Raw genomic sequence first — 21,446 nt, forward strand, 5'->3', positions numbered from 1 at the left:
CACTTATCAAATAATGCTAACATTGGTTGCTAAGCTTTCCTAATGACAGGTACTTCTTGAAAAGAACACTATTGAAACAAATCCAATTTTAAAATATATTTGTAAAGATAAGAAATAAAGCTTAAATATTAACTTTTAATTTATATTATACTAATTTTATTTCATCAGACATAAATCACTAAGTAAATTAAGGAGCCACTTACACAACCAGGTGAAACTGAATAAGCAAAAGAAAACTGTTCATAAAAGGGCAATATACTAATTAGTTTTCTGTTCTGTTTTAATTAATTTAAGAGAATCATTAGCTAAATCACCTATGTAAACACTATAATTTTGAGGTATTTAAGAACATATAAAAAAACTTTTGTTTATCTAAGACATTTTAAAACTTTCTTATATTCAGTTACATAAACTGGCTTTTCCAAATCCCATAAAACCAAACTATAACCAACATTCTGTTCAATTATTACAAATATTAAATTAGTGAGGTTTAATTTAATAAGATTCTACTACATTCTCCTAGCATCAACTAATTCAAATATGGAATTACCATATCTAAGAGACCTAGTTTAGTTTTTAAATATGCTCTTAACCATTTATGATGTGTTGTGTAATAGAACACAACACCGACTTTGCGGGTAGATTATATGCACTTCTACCCTTTATCTGAGCTGCACAGAACTAGTCAACACACCAAATAATTGGGAGACTATCGAATTTGAGGTGGCATCTTCAGAAATCCTTTGTAAAACAATAGTACATCAATTCTTAAACTATGTCAAAATTCTCACCAAGCTAAATTCTGGTAATCTGTCAAATTCATAAACAATATATTTTAGTTAAAAACATATAACTTATTTTAAATACATTCTCCTTAACAGCTTTTATTTTAAAAATACCTCCTGCCCCCAAATACAGTTAATGCTTCTGGCTAACACTATTTATTCTTTTTCCAGTATTCTCATTTTTATCTTATTTTCCCTCCTTTATAGTGAGCTCATTGTATTTTGGTTTCTTTTCTTCCTACTCATTGTTCAGATCAGCATTTTAATAATCTCTAAAGCAATGCTGTTCAAAGAAACAGGCTGTATGAAGCTAAATAAAATTCCCTAAGTTCAATGTTTTTCAAAGTGAGATCATTTTTCTTGACCTATTTATTAAAAATCCATGCAAAGCCAACACCACAACTGGTAAACAGCTACAGAAAATCGGAAGCTTAAAAATAATGCCGTTAAAAACACTTCATTACACACCTTCTCTGTGAAGCCCTTTGTTTCCACTGAAAACCATACTGGAATCCTTGTATAAAAGAAGTTGCCTTCTGGCTGTCAATTGCTATACAGTCAGTAACTGAGGGATCCAGATGTCTGCAGTGGTTAAAACGTTCAGTGGTGGGTGCTGATTCCGCTTTCCCTCTAAGGTTTTTCACAAAGGCAGCAGAGTAAGAGTGCACATAGCAACAGCACTCACAGCTGATTGGACAGAGGGTGTGCTCAGCCGCCCCTGCTTGCTAGGTCCACTACGGCTTCCTGTCTACTTGGCAGCACTATCCTGTTGTCTTTGCTCCTCTCACCAACTCAGCTGTGTTTAGGCAACTTGAAAGGAAAGAACAGTAGGGCCACAATGACAGAGTATCTAGCATGAACCCCTAAAATGTGTGTCTCTGAGTGCTTTTAAAAAGAGAAATTTGTAAGGCAAACATCTCAGTCAGTGTTTCACATAAAACACTGGGGACAAAGAGGGTGGTAGAAGGAATCGATTTATTACTTTGCATTTCAAGTAAATCAGGTTCTACCAAGGGAACCCCCCTGAAAACATAGAAATACAAAAATTTACAACAATGAGAATAAAGCATCAAACTCCATCTACCTAGAACTATGAATTACTTTACAATAAACTTCACAATTCCTAGGAAAGCATGAGCCATTAATTAAAGTGGGTGAGGGCCTAAAACAGCTCCCCCCAAATTTATGCAGTACCTTTTATGACGGCCAGAAAATTTGAGGTTAACAGATTGATTAGATAAAGACTTGAGAAGAAAAAGCAATCAGTTTACTTAGTAAATTCTCACAAAAATGAAAGATTTAACTCAGTATTGGCATTAAAATATCTCTTCTTAGTGGTGAACACACAATACAATGTCGAGTTGTACCCCTGAAATCTATGTAATTATGTTAATCAATGTCACCCCAATAAATTCAATAAAAAAGATAACACTGAAAAAAATTTTAATTTCAATCCTTTCTTACATAAAACAACATTTTTAGCCAGAATGCATTTATTTTACCCATCATAAAATTATCTGGAAATACAGACATCAGTTTTTTTCAGGTTTCAGGTACTGGGCTTCAATATACCCATCTGTATAGTCTCTCAAGCTTTAAGAACAACAACAAAATCCCTCCCCTACTTACAAAGATGTTTGGGGGAGTTAATGCTGGTAATAGGAGATAAGCAGATATGAAGGATCAGAAAAAACTCTCTCATTAGCAGGAGATACTTCCCCAGAACATCACAGAGATTAGGACAGTGTTTTTGAAACTTTTAAAGCAATGAAACCCTTTTCACTTTAATTCTCCCAATAAAATGCACTGTTAGTGGTGGCTTTAGGATTTTTATATGGGGGGGGGGGTTGTGGCAGTAGGCAGAGGCTGCAGCAGAAACACACTGTTATTATTACTCAGATCTTTATCTGGAGAGTTCTTGGGGGTAGAAAGCAGGGGCTGATGGAAACACTGGCTCTACTAAAGCACCCTATGAGTATCACGAGGCTATTTTTAAATGAGAGGTCATTGCAGTTTTTTGTGTGAGCTCCAGAACCCGTGAGATTTCTACCCCTGAAAAAGCTTCTAGGATCCCTGGAGTTCTAGAGCAGTGATTTTCAACCCTTGTGCTGCAAGAATTTTTAAAACATGCAATACCTGACTATTTAGTCAGGGGGACTGACCTATTTTCCCTTAGAGTGTCAAAGATAAAAATAACAACAACCAAAACAACAGCTGTTGGTGTGAATGAACCAAAATTATACCTATTCTTTCGTGAGGTTAGCAAAAAGTATTTTTTGTGTGCTGCAGAATTTTAGCCCTTAGTTTGTGCGTGCCATGAGATGGAAAAGGTTGAAAATCTCTATTTTATAGTACACAAGTAAGAGTACACAGTGTACACACTGAAAGAGTTAAGCCTCATTATTACATTAGCATAGACAAAGAACCTGATCATTGGCTTCACAATTAGCAGGAGAGAGAGCTGCTAAGCCCTCTGAGAAATAGCAAGAGGAAAGATGTGTTTGGAAGCACAGTAAGCCCATGAGATAAAGTGACTCAGAGAAAGAATGGCACAGTAGACAAAACAAAGATTTGGGAGTTAGGCCAATCAACCTGGGTTCAATACCTAATCTGTCATTTGCAAAATGTTAAGACCCTATATAAATTACTGAAGCATTCTGAGCTTCAGTTTTCTTATCCATAAAATAGGGCTGCTGTGAAGGCTAAAGCGTGCTCACTGCCGGCCAGACTGGACTTTTGCTTACTAAATACTCTTAAACTTCTCTGCAAATACTATTTCTCTTCCACTAGGAGTGGTCTCCCACAACCCCTTCAATTGATGTCTCAGCCCAAATTTCTTTTCCCTGGGCAGCTTTTAATTTAGGTCCAAGACTAGTCAGGACCCCTGTACTTTTTTCTTAGTACTTGGCTCATAGAATGTTAAGTAATTATTTGCAAAATGACTGGTTTAATAAAATTTTCTTCCTCCACCACACTGTTAGTACTTTAAAGGTAGGCACTATGTTTGCCTACAATATTGCTTACCAGCACCATGCTTGATTTATATACATATACTATTTGACTTGACTTCACAACCACAGGAGGTAAATAGAACAAGGATCATTATTTGCATTCTTTGAATAACAAGGAACATAAATAGAGGACTCATTCATGGGCATGGACAATGGCAAGGACAGACTGTGGGAGTGGGGGGCATGGAGAAGGGGGGAGTAATGGGGAAAAGGTGTGACAACTATAACTGAAGAATTATGAAAAGTAAATATTCTAGGGAATCAAAAAATCAGCTCTAAAGTCCTGATTCAAGTCATACAGCTAGAAGTATGACTACAGCTCTGGTCATAAGAAATAAGTTAATTTTTAATTCTTAGATGAGTAACTTTATAATTCAAAATTAACCTCTTCCCATATCTTTCAAACAAGGAGTAACATATAATCCCTAAATTGTTCTGGACTACTTCTGTTCTTAAACTTTTTAATTAAAGGCTAATGATATCATTTACCTATAATCTTAAACTATTGGTTAACATCATACACAAAGAGAACTTACAGAAAACAAATTCAATTTAGTCAGAAACATGTAATTGTAAGTTAACACAAGCCCTGGCTGGTGTGGCTCAGTGGATTGTGCACTGGCCTGTGAGCCAAAGGGTCACCAGTTTGATTCCCAGTCAGGGCACATGCCTGTGTTTCAGGCTAGGTCCCCAGTAGGGGGTGCACAAGAGGCAACCACACATTGATGTTTCTCACCCCTATCTTTCTCCTTTCTCCTTCCCTTCCCCCTCTCTAAAAAATAAATAAAATCTTAAAAAACACCCTTTAAAATAAATAATTGTAAGTTAACAAAATGAGCTCCAAGAGACATGCCATCTTCAAAAGTAAAACCAAACCAAGAGATTTATTTAGTGAAATGCTCCCGACGGGCTGCCAGTTTTCTAATACATTTAAAATGGTACTTTATATAATTCTAAAAAATGCTTCTCTCCAGTTTGTTCATCTTGGTACACAAAGCTATAAATGTGTGTGCTATAACATAATGGCTCATTACCTACGTTGCAAGTCTCAGGAGTATAAAGTTAGGAATCTGAATAATATAAAATTCTATACTAAATCCTAGTCCCAGGTTCTCAATTCTCCACCCCCAACCATCAAAAACCCCCTATGCCCCTGCATCACCCCAACAGGGTCATAACTGTGTTTGCCCAATAACCAGCTCAAGAAATATAAATTACTTATACTACCATAATGTGAAGAAATAGGAAAACAGATTTCTCGTGATTTTTAAACTACATATTCTAAATATAAAATGAAATAATTTAAAATATCAATTGTTTCATCATCTACTCTCTGTTGGCAGAAATAATTGAAAACTATTCACTTTTAAGATATTTTAGACATAATCTTGCTAAATTAGTCACTTTCTACACAAAAAAGAAATATTGCTATTAGAAAGGAAAAAAAGAACCCATCAAAGGTAATGATTAAAAAGCTACTATAGCCCTGGCTGGTGTAGCTCAGTGGATTGAGCGCGGGCCTGTGAACCAGACGACTGGGGTTCGATTCCCAGTCAGGGCACATGCCTGGGTTGCAGGCCAGTTTCCGGCAGGGGCCAGTTCCCTGCAGGGGATGCATGAGAAGCAACCATACATTGATGTTTCCTTCCTCTCTCCTTCCTTTCCCCTCTGAAGATAAATAAATAATAAAAATATTTTTTTAAAAAGCTACTATATATGTCAGGCCCACTGGCCAGGCATGGTGCTGATCTCTGTATGGGACCATCTCCTCCCACCCTGTGATAGTTACTATCCCTACAGAGGAGGAAACGGTCTTGTTCCCGGGCAAATTCAGGATTCAAATTTAGGTCTTCCTGAATCTACCATATGAGCTCTTATCCAGTACTATTCTTTCCTTGACAGTTCCTTTCTTATGTACATTTCCATAAGGCAACCGTGGCATTACACAAGAAATAAGTTTAAATACAGAACTCTCAAGTCAACATTTTCCATTTATTACTTATTCAATAACCACCACTGCAGTTCATACACATCAAAACTGTCCTAATAACAGGAAAACAGGATGTGACTGCTAAACAGGGAATCGGGCTGTAGCTGTAGTGTGCTTACTACATGACATGACACAAGATTCAGTCTGTAAAACCTCACTATTTCATGACCAAAGATCACCTATCTAATCCAGAGAAGGTAAAGAAAGTAGAAAAGGGCACTGAACAGGAGCCGCGGATCTGGGTTCAGATCTAAACTCTACCTCTCATCAGCTTTGTGTCTGTAAGCACTTCTCTGAAGTTGCTCACATTTAAGTTGGGATTTGGGGGGGGGGGGGCTACAATCTTCTTATATTCTAAGGATCAAATAAGATAGGGTAAAATTATTTTGAAAACCGCATCATGCTATACAAATAGGATATCATCAACCCTGGTGGTTTTGTAGGGGACAGCAGTGTGAACATGGTTGTACAATATCCAGCCTCATTACTGGAAAGATCCCTTAGAGCAGCACAGCACAATGGAGAGGAGCCAGACAGTCTAGGGCTCAGGTTTTCTTAGAATTAACAAGCTGTGCCATCAAATTATTTAACCTATCTGGATCTATTTCTTCATCTGTGAAGTGGGGATAATGATTTCTCTAAGAGTTACCAACTACCTAGCTCACCAGTTGGCTTTCAAGCAATTTAGGTTTCCTCTTTTCCTATGCAAACATCAGGTCTACGGGATGTTACTGAAGGGGGAATGTGCATACATACACACTCCCACACCCACAAAGATTCATACCCACTTGGACAAATAGAGGACAAACATTAGCAGTATCCCATATTAATAACAATGGGGCTGAAATTTAAATCTTGACTACCAAAGAAAGATTTTTATGACACTGATATTTTTCAAGTTTCTTAAACATGTCACATTTAACAACTCACTTCACAGCTCAATAACTAATTTGCAAGAAAGACTAAACAACAACTAAAATTTAAATTGTTATCCATTTTTTGATATTAGGGAAATTTAGTTTTTCTCATTAAATCACTTCTTATTCAAAAACAAACTGTTATGCTGTTAGGTCAGTACTGGGACAAATTAATTCATAATAAATTACATTAACTTCCACTCACATGGAGATTCCTAGCAAACATTGCTGAAATGATTACTCAGTGATCTGTATTCATTATGACATGGCACAAATAAGCCAACTGGCCAAATAGCAATCCAAGAATACTGTGTTTATAAGAGCTAAAACATGTCTTAATTTCAAAATATTAAAAAGTACCTAAGAGTCTTAATTGGGGTTCTCATCTTTCAAAAGATTTGGGGTTATGATGACCTAGATTAGTTCCAGGAGCACAGCCCTGTTTACAAAACCTAAGATCTTGGAGAGAAGAAAATGTTCTAGCCTGTTTTTTTTTGGCATGGTTCATACTACATTGTTTAAAATGAGCTAGAACAAGGGTTATTTATAATCTAAGCTACTGGACAAACACTTTGTCTAATAATATCTTGTACACACAAGTCATATTTAAAAGTATCAGGATCAGGTGTAAGAGTTTGCTTTTAATATCCTATATATGTAGTCTTTATAAATTAATATCACTGTTATTACATAAAATGTGTGCCAAGATGTACATGGGTTCCCCTTTACCTATACTCATCCTTCTTTAAGGACATACTGTGGGGTATTGTTAATATCCTGCTATTATATTATAAAGAATGACAGGTATGATTCATTTATAAATCTAGAACCAATCGTAACTTTTTTATTTTGATAAAATAACCTTTTAGTAAAGTACTGTTATGAATATAATGTATGTTATATTTACCTGTCTGTTAGATCATTGTAACTTTGTGAAACAAGAATATTTTGTAGATGAGACCTGGCTGGCGTGGCTCAGTGGCTGAGTGCTGGCCTGAGAATCAATGGGTTGCAGGTTCAATTCCCAGTCAGGGCACATGCCTGGGTTGTGGGCCAGGCCCCCAGTAGGGGGTGCAAGAGAGGCAACCACACACTGATGTTTCTCTCTGTCTTTCTCTCTTCCCTCCCGTCACTAAAAAATAAATAAATAAATAAAATCTTTAAAAAGAGAGAGAGAGAGAGAGAGAGAGAGAGAATCTTGTAGATGAAGAGCTTAAGGCAGCCAGTGGGATACTTCGTTAATTCCAAGTCCTATGCTGTTTTTCCCACAACTATCTATCTCTGGTAGATGTGATTACCTCTACAAATTATGCCAACAAATGACAAATGACAAATGACAAATTTACCTCTACAAATGACAAATTCTGCTTTTTAAATTTTGGAGAATTTTAGCAGAAATCTAAAAAGTAAACCACTTTTGTAGAATTAAGTAAATCTTATATAGCTTTAAGAAAGACTCAATTGTTAAGTCCCCAAAGTTTTAGTACCCTGAATGCTAGCAGTTTTTTAAACAATTTGCTAATTTCAGACTATTTCATACAGTCTAATTTCCAAATGATATTACTAAACTCGTCTGGCTACCTTTAGCAACTCAAACTCTAACATATCTAAAACTGAATTAATTTCTTTCTGAAGAAGATTCACCATTATTAGTACTTCCAATTTCCTAAGCTAACAAACTTTGAAGAGAATCAAAATAGGTCCTGACTGGTGTGACTTAGTAGTTGAGTGCCCACCTGAGAATCAAAGAGTTGCCAGTTCGATTCCCAGTTGCCTGTTCGATGCACATGCCTGGGTTTCGGGCCAGGTTCCCAGTATGGGCCATGTGAGAGGCAACCATACATTGGTATTTCTCTTCCTCTCTTTCTCCCTCCCCCTCTGTAAAAAATTAAATAAATAAAATCTTTTAAAAAAAGAATCAAAATAGCCATTGATTACGTGTTTATTAAATGCCTGGCACCACCACTTCACTAATATCATATCATTATTTTAAAAAACTATTAAAATGAATACCATTATTACCTCAATTTTAATCAATGAGGAAGCTGAAGACCAGAGAAGTTAGATAATTTGACCAAGCTTATATAGAGATGACAAAATCAGAACTTGAATGCAGGTCTTTCAAGTTCTAAATGCTAAAACAATCTGTAGGATTAAATGTGCTGTGAAATTAATTTAAGGTATTAGGACTATCATTTTCTTTTTAAATAAAATACTAAAAACATTAGTCACCACTGCATAAGTGATACTGAGTAAAGACTATTGTTTGGGGAGAGGCAGTGTTGTTACGGGGCAGCAACATCAGCTTTCTTTGTAACTGTGGGCAGTCAAAAAACTCTAAAGTCACCGCTCCATGCGATACTGTCTCTCAATTACCACCATCCCCTACAGTGTCCTCATATAGGGATTTGGTTCTACCTTATCACATGCAAACAACACGGGCTTCAGAAGCATATATTCAAGGTTGATAGTTTTATTTTACTAAATAGAGTTTGATAAAGAAGTAGTTACTAGAGATTTACAATCAGAATTCACACACCTCACAGACTGTCATAACTCAGTTCTATAAGCCTTTACTTGGGCGACACAACACTACCAGAGACACAGATATGTAGGTTCCAAAGGACTCCGAAGGCACAAACTCTGTAACCTACTGAGTACACCTTTTTGTGTAGAGGGAGACAGGAGTTTTCTTCTCCTCACACAAATGCTACAGTCAATCTGTCTGTCAAAGCCCTCCATTTTCAACACAATTTCAGTTTATATAATCGCTTCACCCAGCAAGCCTGTGGAAAGTATTTATGATTTCAATAGTTTCTAACCTTTTAGACCAGGCAAGGTTCAGCTGCATTGCCTAGAGGGGAAAATCAATAAGGTCTCATGAACCGAGCACCTCATTTGAAGTCTATACTTACTGAGAATAAATTTCCATTCCTTATTCTCAAAAACAAGACAAAATAAAACAGAACATACACACATACTTAAACCAAAAATTTCTGAGACCACTACAAATAGAAAAAATAGTAGAATGTAGATCTACAAGCCTGTGCAGGCCATCTGATACTCTTTTCCTCTTAGGTTCCTTCCCCCACTCCCCACCTGTGCCTCTCCCAAAACAGCACAAGGTAACCTCCAGTCCTGATCTGCCTGTGGGCTCTGGAAAAAACATCAGGAAAGATTACATTTTACTACAAGTTCCAGAGGCCAGAGGCAGTATTAGTTCTTGCTCATCATTTTATTTCCAGCACACACAGGGTGGGGCAAAAGTAGGTTTACAGTTGTGAGTACCTGAAACAGAGTTTACTCTTGTAGTATTATTTATTCATTATTGTATTATTTTCCAGGTGAACAACTCTAGACCTACTTTTGCCCCACCCTGTATATATTAACTGGAGAACTGTATTGAAATAGAATCACCTAGCCTTTGTTTCTTTCGAGTTCCTTGAGGAAGGCTGGCTGGACGGCCTTTATGTCATTTCTGGTGCCAGAACCGAGAGGTGATGGTGCTCTCGCTGTAAGTTGTGTGGTATAGAAAATAGCAACCGGCGAGTAGGAAATGGGAGTTTTTGTGCTGTAGTTGGACAGATTACTTCTTTTTCTCAGGGCTTTATATTTTCTCAACTGTGAAAATGAAAGAGACAATCTCTAAGGACCTTCCCAACTCTGATTTCTAGTAATAGCATGATTTTGAAGAGTAATTTCAGAATAACAAAAGCATTTTCATGTCCTAAGTTCTTCATAATGAAATTTAATCTGTAACTCCATGTAACCTGAGGATTTTTTCACCGTTAGCCATTCAGAGTCCCCTGGCAGTTACCTGAACTCTGTAAGAGAAACTACAAGAAAAAGCACAGGCCAGAGTTATTATATGCTAGATTACAGAAATATGCCTCCAGGACCAGCATATAATCAATACAATAATTACTAAGATCTGAATGTACTTCCTCAAAGACACAGGTATGTCCCTTATCCCAGCTTCTGAATAGTGAGTAGATGAACTTAAGAACACACATTCCCAGAAAAACAATTTTTAAGAAAAGAGTTATAAATGGACTCTAAGATTTCCTGCTTTGTGCTCTTTCTACCAAATACACTGAACACACCCCTCCCATGGACAAAATTTTTTTTCTTGAAGCTTTGGTGTGAAAATGTTTATCTAGATGGCTAAGAGAGAGGATATGAGCCCATTTTCTCCTAAATACAGCTAGGAAAACTTATCAGTGGTGTGGGAATCTCCTTGCTCTCACAGCGCACATAAGCTTGGAAGGTTCGAGGGCCTCTAATTCCATAGTTTATTAAATTTTTGCCAGCAATTATCTGGAATGAGAAAAGGAATCTCCAATGCCATTCTGTTTCTCTCCCCTGTATTTGTTATAACACAGATACTTTATTAGAAATAATGCACTTTATGTCTCTGTCAAAAGAGTATTATAAAACAATAGCTATGGCATTGTCAGTATTGTATGCTGTTAATATTCTCAAGATTTTCATAAAAGGGAACACTAATCCCCCATATATCACAGAGAATGGTGGCAAAAGGAAAAGAGAGAAGTAAGCCCTCCAATTCACATTAATGTACATGCTATCCCTTAAGCATGTTAACTGTTCAGAATGTCCTCTCTCCAGTCCTCTCCCCCTTCCTCTGTAAATTCCCATCTACCCAAATCATACATGTCTTTAAAGGCTCAGCCCTGCTGCTGTCTCTGCCCTGAAATTATTCACACCGGCTGAAATCAATCATCCCCTATGAACTCTGATAGCAGAGACATTCCTTTGACCATTTATTCAGTTAGCAAATGCCTTGCATTACATTTATGTAGTTACCTCATTTGATCCTCTAATAACCTTGAGAAGTGGGCATAAATATCCCCATTTAAAAAGAAACACACTAGAGAACTAATTCTCTAGGATTACAAAACTAACAAATTACAAAAAAGGAATATATAACATTTTCCACTCAACTTTATACTATACCACAAAGATACTAAAATGCATGTAAGCATTCATTTAATAATAAATACTTATTGAGCAGCTACTGAATTCCAGGCACCAGTCCACACATGGGGAAACAGCAGTAAACAAATGTCACTAAGTCCCTGTCATGAAGCTTACATTCTTATTGGGGAGAAAAACAAAAAGGAAATAAACAGATACAGACCATCAAGTTAAGCAGTGATAAGGACTACGAAGATGAGTAATGTAGAGTACAGAGAGAGGAACTTATTGTACTTTTTTATAGGATGATCAGGAATACTTTTTTGAGGAGTGTGTGACAACTCAGCAGAAAGTCAAGTGAAGTAGAGGACACGGTTGTGAGACTAGTATTCCAAAAGCAGAGAGCAAACGCAAGGGCCCCGCAGTGTCAGTGTGCCTGTGGTGGCTGAAGGACGTCAAGGTCAGCGTACCCAGAGTCCAGGGAACCTTAGAACACCGAGAAATGAGGTCAGAGAGGTAGCCTGAAGCTAAAGCTTTTAGCTTTTTCAATTGAAAAAAATCTTGAAATTTCATCAACACTTTTCTCTTAAATCCACTTTGTCCAAGTAATGTTTTTTTTTAAGTTAAATAAGGAAAAACTGCTAGAATTTTAATTAACTATTCAATTTACATGACCTAGTTGTCTTTTTCCAAAAGCCAATAATTTTACTCACTTCTACCTTCATGTGTCCTTACGATGTACTCTAAAACCTTTCTGAATGTTGTCCAACACGAGTCTAACCCCCTGTCTGTAACAGGAAGCAACTTCCTTAAAGTGACTAAAGATAATATTGCGATGACTAGGGAAATGTAAATGTAAACTGCACTCTGGATATCAGTATTTCATCAGTGTTAGATTTCTTGAGTGTGATAACTGAATTGCAGGTATATAGGAGAGTTATTTTGGGGAGACAGATGCAGTGGAGATCAATGGTTAACAGCTGGCTCCAGAGGGAAAAAAGCCCTGCTTTGTTGCAATGTCAATTTCCATGGTACAAATATTGACACCAATGCTGATTTCAGGCAACCAACTTGATGCAGAGTTGGGGAGAAGTGTACAAAATCAGCCTTTATGCACTGATGCCAGCAAGTTCCATGTGCACGGGGATGAAGTGTCAAGATGTCTGCAACATACTCTCAAATTATTAAAAAAAAACACACCAACAAACCTCCCTGGCTGGTGTGGCTCAGTGGATTGAGTGCTGGCCTGCAAACCAAAGGGTCACTGGTTCCATTCCCAGTCAGGGCACATGCCTGGGTTGCAGGCCGGGTCCCCATTAGGGGACACACGAGAGGCAACCACACATTGATGTTTCTCTCCCTCTTTCTCTCTCCCTTCTCTTCTCTAAAAATAAATAAATAAGCTATTTAAAAGGAAAACAAAAAAATAAATTCCTATGTCTGTCTATGTAATTTATCCATCTTACCTACCAATTGAGTAAGAGATGAAACAAAAGAGGTAAGTAGAATGTTCACAATCAATCTCTGAAAAGGCATTTGGCTGTGACTTGTATGATTCCAACTTTTCAATGGGTATGAGATTTCTAAAAATTAGACAAATAAAATTATAGAGTAAGCAAAGTAGGGAAGTTTAATATAGAGTAAGCAAAGTAGGGAAGTTTAAAGACCTCCTTATGGCTAATTTTTTAAATAAAATGAGTAAGTCTGAATTTCTTATACATCAGTATCTTTTCATCAAGTACACCAAATATGATATGGAGTTTTAACCTAAAGTTATTTTTAAAACCAAATCTCAAAAACAAAAAGCAGTTTGCCAATAGTAAGTGCCAATGTTACATATTCTGTTACCATTATAAATTTAAATAGAAATGATGCACTATCATGTGACAAACCATGATATCTCTTCACAAAACAAAATTGGTGATGTGGTTTAAAATTGTGAAACAAATTTCTAGATGTCAGTATTAAGTACTCAAAATTTTTAGAATGTTTATTGCTCTGACCAGTGTAGATCAACTGGTTGGGCGTCATCCAACAAAGAGTGACAGGTTCAATTCTCAGTCAGGGCACACACTTGGTTTGTGTGTTTGGCTCCTCCCACTCAGGGTGCTTTCGAGAGGCAACCAATCGATGTTTTCCTCTCACATCAATGTTTCTCTTCCTCTCTTTCTCCCTCCCTACTCCTTTCTCTAAAATTAATAAATAAAATCTTTAAAAATATGTTTATTGATTTTAGAGAGAGAGAGACATTAATGTGAGAGAGAGACATCAATAGATTGCATCCCATATACCTCCTGACCAGGGATCAAACCTGTGACCTAGCTCTGTGCCTTGCTTGACTGGGAATCGAACCACCAACCTTCTGGTGTATGGAATAATACTCCAACCAACTGAGCCACAGTAGTTAAAGCAGGGTAAAGTTTTCAAATGATCTAATTTCAAATCAACAACCACAAAAAAGGCCTGATTTCAGATATTGATACCAAATTTTAATTCCATTCAACAATATAAGTTTGATAAGTGGGAAAATTAAAAAATAATTTAATTAATTTAAATGTTAATCTCCAACTACAAATTGGTTGTACTCCCCAAAAGATAAGTTTTTAAGTAAATAACGGTCATACTTAGAGTAAATATTACTATTTATAAATAATGTGAGTTGTGATTAGATTCTCAGACAAGCCTACCAAAATTTCTTATCCTTTAACTGCCATTACTTGCAGCATCATGGAACAAGTCTAAATTCAGAGTTACAGAAACAGAAGGGCCACACCCCAAGCACTGAATCAATTCTAGGTAATGCTCTGAAATAAGGAAAAAAGCAATTCTGGACACTATCATACCACTCTAAAATTTTCCATCAATCCTCTTCTACCTCTACCCCAACCTCTGTGCCCTAGTGCTACGCTAAGTGTTCATTACGGTATGTTACTGCCCAGAAACAGCTGATGTGCTCCAGCTAGCTACTTCCCCTTTCCACTGAATGTGCATTACAGATGTATATAGTTTAATGCTCGTTTTCAGTTCCTTTGCTGTCTTCCAGAATATGTTTCAAAAAGTGACACAATAGGGTCTGTTGATCTCTTATGCCTGTTTCGACCAGCCTTTACAACAGAGCTTCGAAACACTCATTCTGTCTGCCGGGTACAAGAATGACTCCGACAACCTCCATCTTCCCTTAAGCAAGTCGTAAGACCCTCATGGGAGAAGTGCCCTCCTAATATCCAGAGGAAAGGAATATCCTTATCTCCCAAGGCAGAAGGAAGCCTAAATGAATCTGAATAAACAGGTTCATTCTGTTTATTCTAAATAAATAAATCTTGCTAAGATTCTCTCAGTTTACTACTCTTAGATTATACCTACTTACCACATTCTCCTACAGCTTGTTAACCTTCATCAAATGTAGTATAAAAACACTTGGGTTTACTCATTTCTTTAGATCCTCATTTCCTTATAGAGGCTAAATAAATTGAATGCTTTTCTGTGAAAGGAAGGAAGGAAGGAAAGCAAGAAGGCAGGTCCACTTTCTCACTGCAGCTGATTAAAGTTGTGTATCCTTGGAAGTAAAACACTACCAACCCCTACCCTGTGCCAGGTATAGGTGCTAAACCATTGGTTCTCTGTCTCTCTCACCATCCTTAAGGTTGATGGTGTTAGAACAAAAACAAGTGAAGTTCAGACAGGCCATGTAATTTCTTCAAGGTCATTTGACTACTAAGTGCTAAAGTTAGAGTTTCTAAGTTTGACTCTAAAGCCTTAGGCTGTCAACTCTTCCTGCATTATAGAATGAAACTAAGGATTCCTTCGAGCTAATTTTATACCAAAGTCTGGCCATCATTTCAATAGTCCTCAAAAATGTGTAATTAAATATACATTTATTAATCTAAATAAATTTCTAGTTGGTGTAATGCCAAAAGAACGAAGAAAAACGTTTTTAAAAATCAGGCACTGTGTGAATGGACATTTTTACACAGAGTGGCTCCAACTAAGATGCAGCTGGCTGTACTCGGAAGCATCTGGCTCATCTACATAAACATTCCTGCCCACAGGTAAACTATATGCAGCACTTCACAGTACAAAGTTCTCTGACACAGTGTATCACCTGAAGCTCTGAATCAACACTTTGAGCCCAGTACATTTCACAGATGAGAAAACCTCTAAGTGACATGAGGAATCCTACTAAACTCTAAATCTTTTGAATCTTTTTCCCATTAACCTATTCTACCTTCTTGTATTTGTAAACCTAAAGCTCTCCAACCAATTTAATCCCAATTTCTCTCTCTCTCTCTCATACACATACACGCGCACACACAAATAGCAACAAATTCAGCGTGGTGGATGGAGGGTGGAGAATTTCTAGCAGATGTTTGCATACGGATCCCTTGTTAACCAGATGTATATAAATCGAGGACCACCTATATCAAATGGCTTTGGCCTATTTCAGCCATTTCACAGAATTTTATTTCAATTCAGTGAGATATAATCAGTTTAAAAAATATGAAACTTTCCTTTAAGTTATATACAAGTGTATTTTATTTTTTATTGTTGCTTCAGCACAGTTGTCCCCATTTTTCCCCACCACTTCCCCTACAAGTGTATTTTAAATCTATTTTCTAAAAATTGGGTGTAGCCCTGGCCAGGTATCTCAGTTGTTAGAGTATCATTTTGATACATTAAGGTTGTGTTTGATCCATGAGTAGGACTCATACAGCAATCAACCAATGAGTGCATAAATAAGTGGAACAACAAATCAATGGTTCCTTCTCTCTCAAAAACAACAAATAAAAATATTTTATAAATAAATAAATTAAAACTTGGATATAAACTTGTGATAATAACCTAATAGTCAATAATTCAAACAAATCCCTTAACTGCAAGAATTTCAGTTGGTGCCAATAAAACGACCAATGATTGCTAACCATCTGCTTCTACTGATATTCAATCCACAAACATTGAGACACACCAGTCATTCATTCTTTCAACAAATACACATTAAGCCATGATCAGCAGAATGACATGGGCTATCAATGTGATGACTGGAGAGAAAGGCTTTTAGGAAGAAGGAGTAGTGCATATATGCGGCCCTGGGTGGTAATCAAAAACTAAAAGGTAGCCAGTGGGGCTAGGCATGGCGAACAAGGGGAAGAGAGGAAAAACGCCTTCTTGTAATTTTACTGGCTGAGTAACTTTGATACAGAAAGGAAAATATGACAACACTCAACTCAGATTATTGCTGGGCATCTTTGGTATTGCACATGAAGTATTGTCTACTATTTTTAAGCTATTGTCATTTTTACGCAGTCCATCCTATTTCAGTTTAGTAAGAAAGTCTGACATAATCAAGAAACTATTCTGATTTTTTTACCCATTTAAGCAAAGACAAAATTAACTAATAACAAATTGACTTTCATGTACCCACTTAAGCAAAATACTTTTTCCAGGTACTACAATTTCAATTTTTTTTTTTTTACCAAAGAAGTCAGTATTAAGTTATTCTAAGTTTAACTTGGCTTTTAAAATCCTTAGCTTCAGATGGTGGGGGGGATGTGGGGGCAGTGGGCGACAGGGAACTATAAAACTTAAATTAGTAGTATAATGAGAAAGAAGGTATCTTATTTCATTTGGGCTGCTATAACAAAATATTACAAACCAGGTGGCTGAATAGACACTTCTCCAAAGAGGACATACAGATACGGCCAACAGATATATGGAAAGATGTTCAATGTCATTAATCATCAGGAAAATGCAAGTTAAAACCACAGTGAGATATCACCTCACATCTGTCAGAATGGCCATCATCAATAAATCAACAAACAAGTGTTGGGGAGGATGTGGAGAAAAGGAAACCCTCATGCGCTGTTGGTGGGAATGCAGGCTGGTACAGCCACTGTGGGAAACAGTATGGGGTTGCCTGAAAAAATTGAAAATGGAACTGCCTATGACTCAGCAATTCCACCTCTGAGAACATAACCGAAAAAACCCGAAACACCAATTTGAGAAAATACATGCACTGCTATGCTCACTGCAGTATTATTTACAATAGCCAACGTTTGGAAGCAGCCCAGATATCCATCAGTGGATGAGTAGATAAGAAAGCTGTGGTACATTTACACAATGGAATGCTTCTTGGCAATAAAAAAGAGGGAAATCTTACCCTTTGTGACAACATGGGTAGACCTGGACAGCATTATGCCAAGTAAAACGAGGCAGTCAGAGAAAGACAAATACCATATGATTTCTCTCATAGGTGGAATCTAATGAACAAAATAAACTAACACAATAGAAACAGACTCATAGATACACAGAACAGACTGACAGCTGTCAGGAGGGAGAGGGATTGCAGGGCTAGGTGAAAATGGTGAAAGGATTAAGCCAAAAAACACCCACGAAACACCCCTCATATATACAGACAACAGTATAGTGATTACCACAGGGAAAGGGGGTGTGGGGAGAGGCAGAAGAGGGTACAGGGGGTATAAATGGTGATGGAGGAGACTTGACCTGTGGTGGTAAACACACAATATAATATACAGACGATGTATTCTAGAACTGTACATGTGAAACCTGTATAATTTTATTAACCAATGTTAGCCCCAAATATTCAGTAAAATCTTAAAAAATAAATAAACTAGGTAGCTTATAAACACATATTTATTTCTCACAGTTCTAGAGGCTGGGAAGTCTAAGATCAAGGAGACAGCAGATTCCGTGAGAGCTGGCTTCCTCATAGATGATTGTCTTGTCACTATAACCTCAGATAGAGAAGGGGTGAGTGAGATTTCTTGGGCCTCTTTGAAAAGGCCACTAATGTCATTCATGAGGACTTCGCCCTCATGACTTCATCACCTCCCAAAGTCTCCACTTCCTGCTGCCACCTTGGGGTTAAGATTTCAACATAAAAAGTTTGGGGGGAAACAAACATTCAATCTATATAGCAGAGTAAAAACGGAGACAGCACTCCTTTCAGTTTTTAATCTCAAAAAAAAAAGTGTTTGGTATTTTGCTTGTGCAACAGGTTTTCCACAATTCACTTTAACTTAAGAACCATAGATGGCCTATAATGTATTTAAATATAAATTAAATACAGTATGTTTAAATTATTTATTGATGATTTACTGGATATTATAGGCCTTCATTGTTCATAACAGTTAATAAACTCAGATAACCAGGTAATGCTCTTAGAAACAACTGATGTAAAAACTATTTCTAACCAAAACATAAAGCATAGCAAGTTGACATTAATCTTTTAAATTAAAAAGAATTTTGCCTGGGCTGGTGTGGCTCAATGGATCAAGCGCTGGCCTGTGAACCACAGGGTCACCCCTGACGATTCCATCAGGGCGCGAGCCTGGGTTGTGGGCCAGGTCCCCTGTGGGAGGCACATGAGAGGCAACCACACACTGATGTTTCTCTCCCTCTCTCCCTCCCTCTCCCTTTGTCTAAAAATAAATAAATAAAATCTTTAAAGGAGGAGGAGGAATGGAGACAACTGTACTTGAACAACAAAAAAATATATGAAAAAGAAAAAATAAAATAAAAGCTTTATAAAAAAGAATTTTGTTCTACTCAGATTGTTGTATAATACCATAAATTTAAGATTTTGAAATTTTAGGAACTTTTGAAATCAAAATGTAAGGTTACATACCATTATTTTGAAATATTCTTTATAGGGAAAAAATGTAACTCACTCAAAACCAAATAATTAGAAATACCATGCATTGATAACATAATTTTTTAATTACTTCCACACAAAGATCACACATTAGACTTCTCTTGAAACACTGGATGTATTCAATACACGTCTAGGACCAGGTCCAAACTTGACATCCTTGAGTACAAGGTAGAGTAACATTATAAAACCTTCAAAGCGGCCCAGCTTTACTCAGCAGTTGACAAACAGCCTTTAAAAAATATATTCCTTGGAAGCTTAGCCCACCCATGTCACCTCTTACACAAAGAAATTAAACTATAATTGTAACAACAAATGACAATATAAAGAAATAAATTACACATATATAGCAAGCATCCTTTTGCAGTTTTTATATTTTTCTCAGATAAATATATATTAATAGCCGATTAAATCTGCTTGAGCCTTAGCAGGTTGAACACTATGAATATAAAACAAAACAAAATAGTGTTAGGTTAGTGCACATTTGATTATTTCCTTATCTCTACTGAACATCTTTTGTAACTGACCAACATATAAACATCTATAATGTCTTATTTAATACAATCATGGTTATCATTTAATTTATATCTTTGTGCCAAACACTGTCACATTTCATCCTAACAACTATGAGAGGTTTGAACTGTCCCCATTTTACAAAGAACCTGAGATTCAGGGATTAAGTAATTTGGTGAAGATTAAATAGCCAGCCAGTAATGTAACCAGGACACAAATACAGGTCTGATTCCAAAGCCTGAGCTAATGATAACATGAAAGAGTCATCTTTAGCAGCATGGCCCAAGTAATGTTATGTAACTGCTTAAAAATTAAAAAAATAGAAAGATGTACCTCAGACAATGGTAAAATACTACTGACAATTGTGAAAAGTAGTAATTGCACTATACCAGTGATTTTAAACTGGTGTGCCACAAGAATTTTTTAATTGATTTTTTTAGGGAATGAGAGGAAAGGAGAGAGAGAAAGGAGGGAAAGAGGGAGGGAGGGAGGGGAAGAAAGAGAGAGAAACTTCAGTTTGTTTTTCCACTCGATGCATTCACTGGTTGATCTTTGTATGTGCCCTGACCAGGGATTAAACCCGTGACCCTGGCATGGTGGGACAATGCTCTAACCAACTGAGCTACCCAGACTGGGCCCACAGGAACTTTTAAAACATGCAATACCTGACTATTTAGTCAGGGGCACTGATCTCTTTTCCCTTAGATTGCCAGCCAAATTTAAAAATGACAACAGGAAACACAGCAATAGCCATCTAGTATCAATGAATCAAAATTATACCTAGTTTTTTTTTAGTTCGGCAAAAAACATAACATTTTTTGGTGTGCCAGAGAATTTTAGTAATTAGTTTATGTGTGCCATGAGATGAAAAAGGTTGAAAATTGCTGTGCTGTACAGTAACGTCTTGATTATCTGCAAGTGCAGTAGGAGCTCTCCTGGCTTTCACTCAACCAGCTAGCAAGATGGGCCAATGCTTCCATAACCTCCATAAGTGCAAAGTAAAAGACACTAATAGTTAACAGGGTATAGCAGGTCCTTGAATAGCATTGTTTCACTATAATGTTGATGATGAACAAAACCTGATTTTCAGACTAGGCCACTGTCTGTGCGAATCAGCACGTTCCCCCATGGGTACGTGGGTTTCCTCCAGTTTCCTTCCACATCCCAAAGATGTTCATGTGAGATGAAAGGTGTGTTTAACTTGTCCCAGCTGAGTGAGTGTGGGTGTAATGTGATGCATCCTGCAATGGAAGGGTGACCTGTCCAGGGTGGTCCCCACCTTGTGTCCTGAGCCTCTAGGGAAAGGATCCAGCCATCTGTGACCCTGAACTGGAATAAGTGGATTGGAAAACAAGTATCTTCCTTGTTTTTTTATCAGTATTCTGAAATGCATGTATAGCTCACATTTATTTCAATGTTTAATGTTAGAAGTGTGTGGTGTCTTTATTTAAGAATTTGGTGGTGTTTCTATGACCAGAAATATGTTATAGGAACTTAACTCTTGTTTATATCAGTTAGCTTATGGGACTACTACTTTGTTATACATTGTTTTGCTTAAAGTTGCCGTTTCCAAGAACCAATCCATAACACTGAGGACTTACTGTACTTTCTGATTGCCTGCACACT

The 21,446-nt window shown here is 37.0% G+C and overlaps 1 protein-coding gene across 7 annotated transcripts in view; it reads right to left on the minus strand.

Annotated features, from left to right (window-relative positions):
• ATOSA (atos homolog A) overlaps positions 1-21,446 on the minus strand; it is a 97,114-nt gene that overhangs the window by 70,894 nt on the left and 4,774 nt on the right. Inside the window, exon 1 of one of the 7 annotated variants that reach the window (XM_037054659.1) lies at positions 1,254-2,097. The exons of 5 other annotated variants lie outside the window; for them this stretch is intronic. In XM_037054659.1, the coding sequence (XP_036910554.1) occupies positions 1,254-1,290 (37 nt within the window). In that variant the 5' untranslated portion in view covers positions 1,291-2,097. Of the gene's footprint in view, positions 1-1,253; positions 2,098-21,446 lie in introns of those variants that run through there. One more of the 7 variants, XM_037054658.1, reaches the window with a different exon arrangement.

Source organism: Sturnira hondurensis, unplaced genomic scaffold (assembly GCF_014824575.4).
Source record: "Sturnira hondurensis isolate 20B ecotype Veracruz unplaced genomic scaffold, ASM1482457v3 Scaffold0008196, whole genome shotgun sequence".
Taxonomy (NCBI): Eukaryota; Metazoa; Chordata; class Mammalia; order Chiroptera; family Phyllostomidae; genus Sturnira; species Sturnira hondurensis.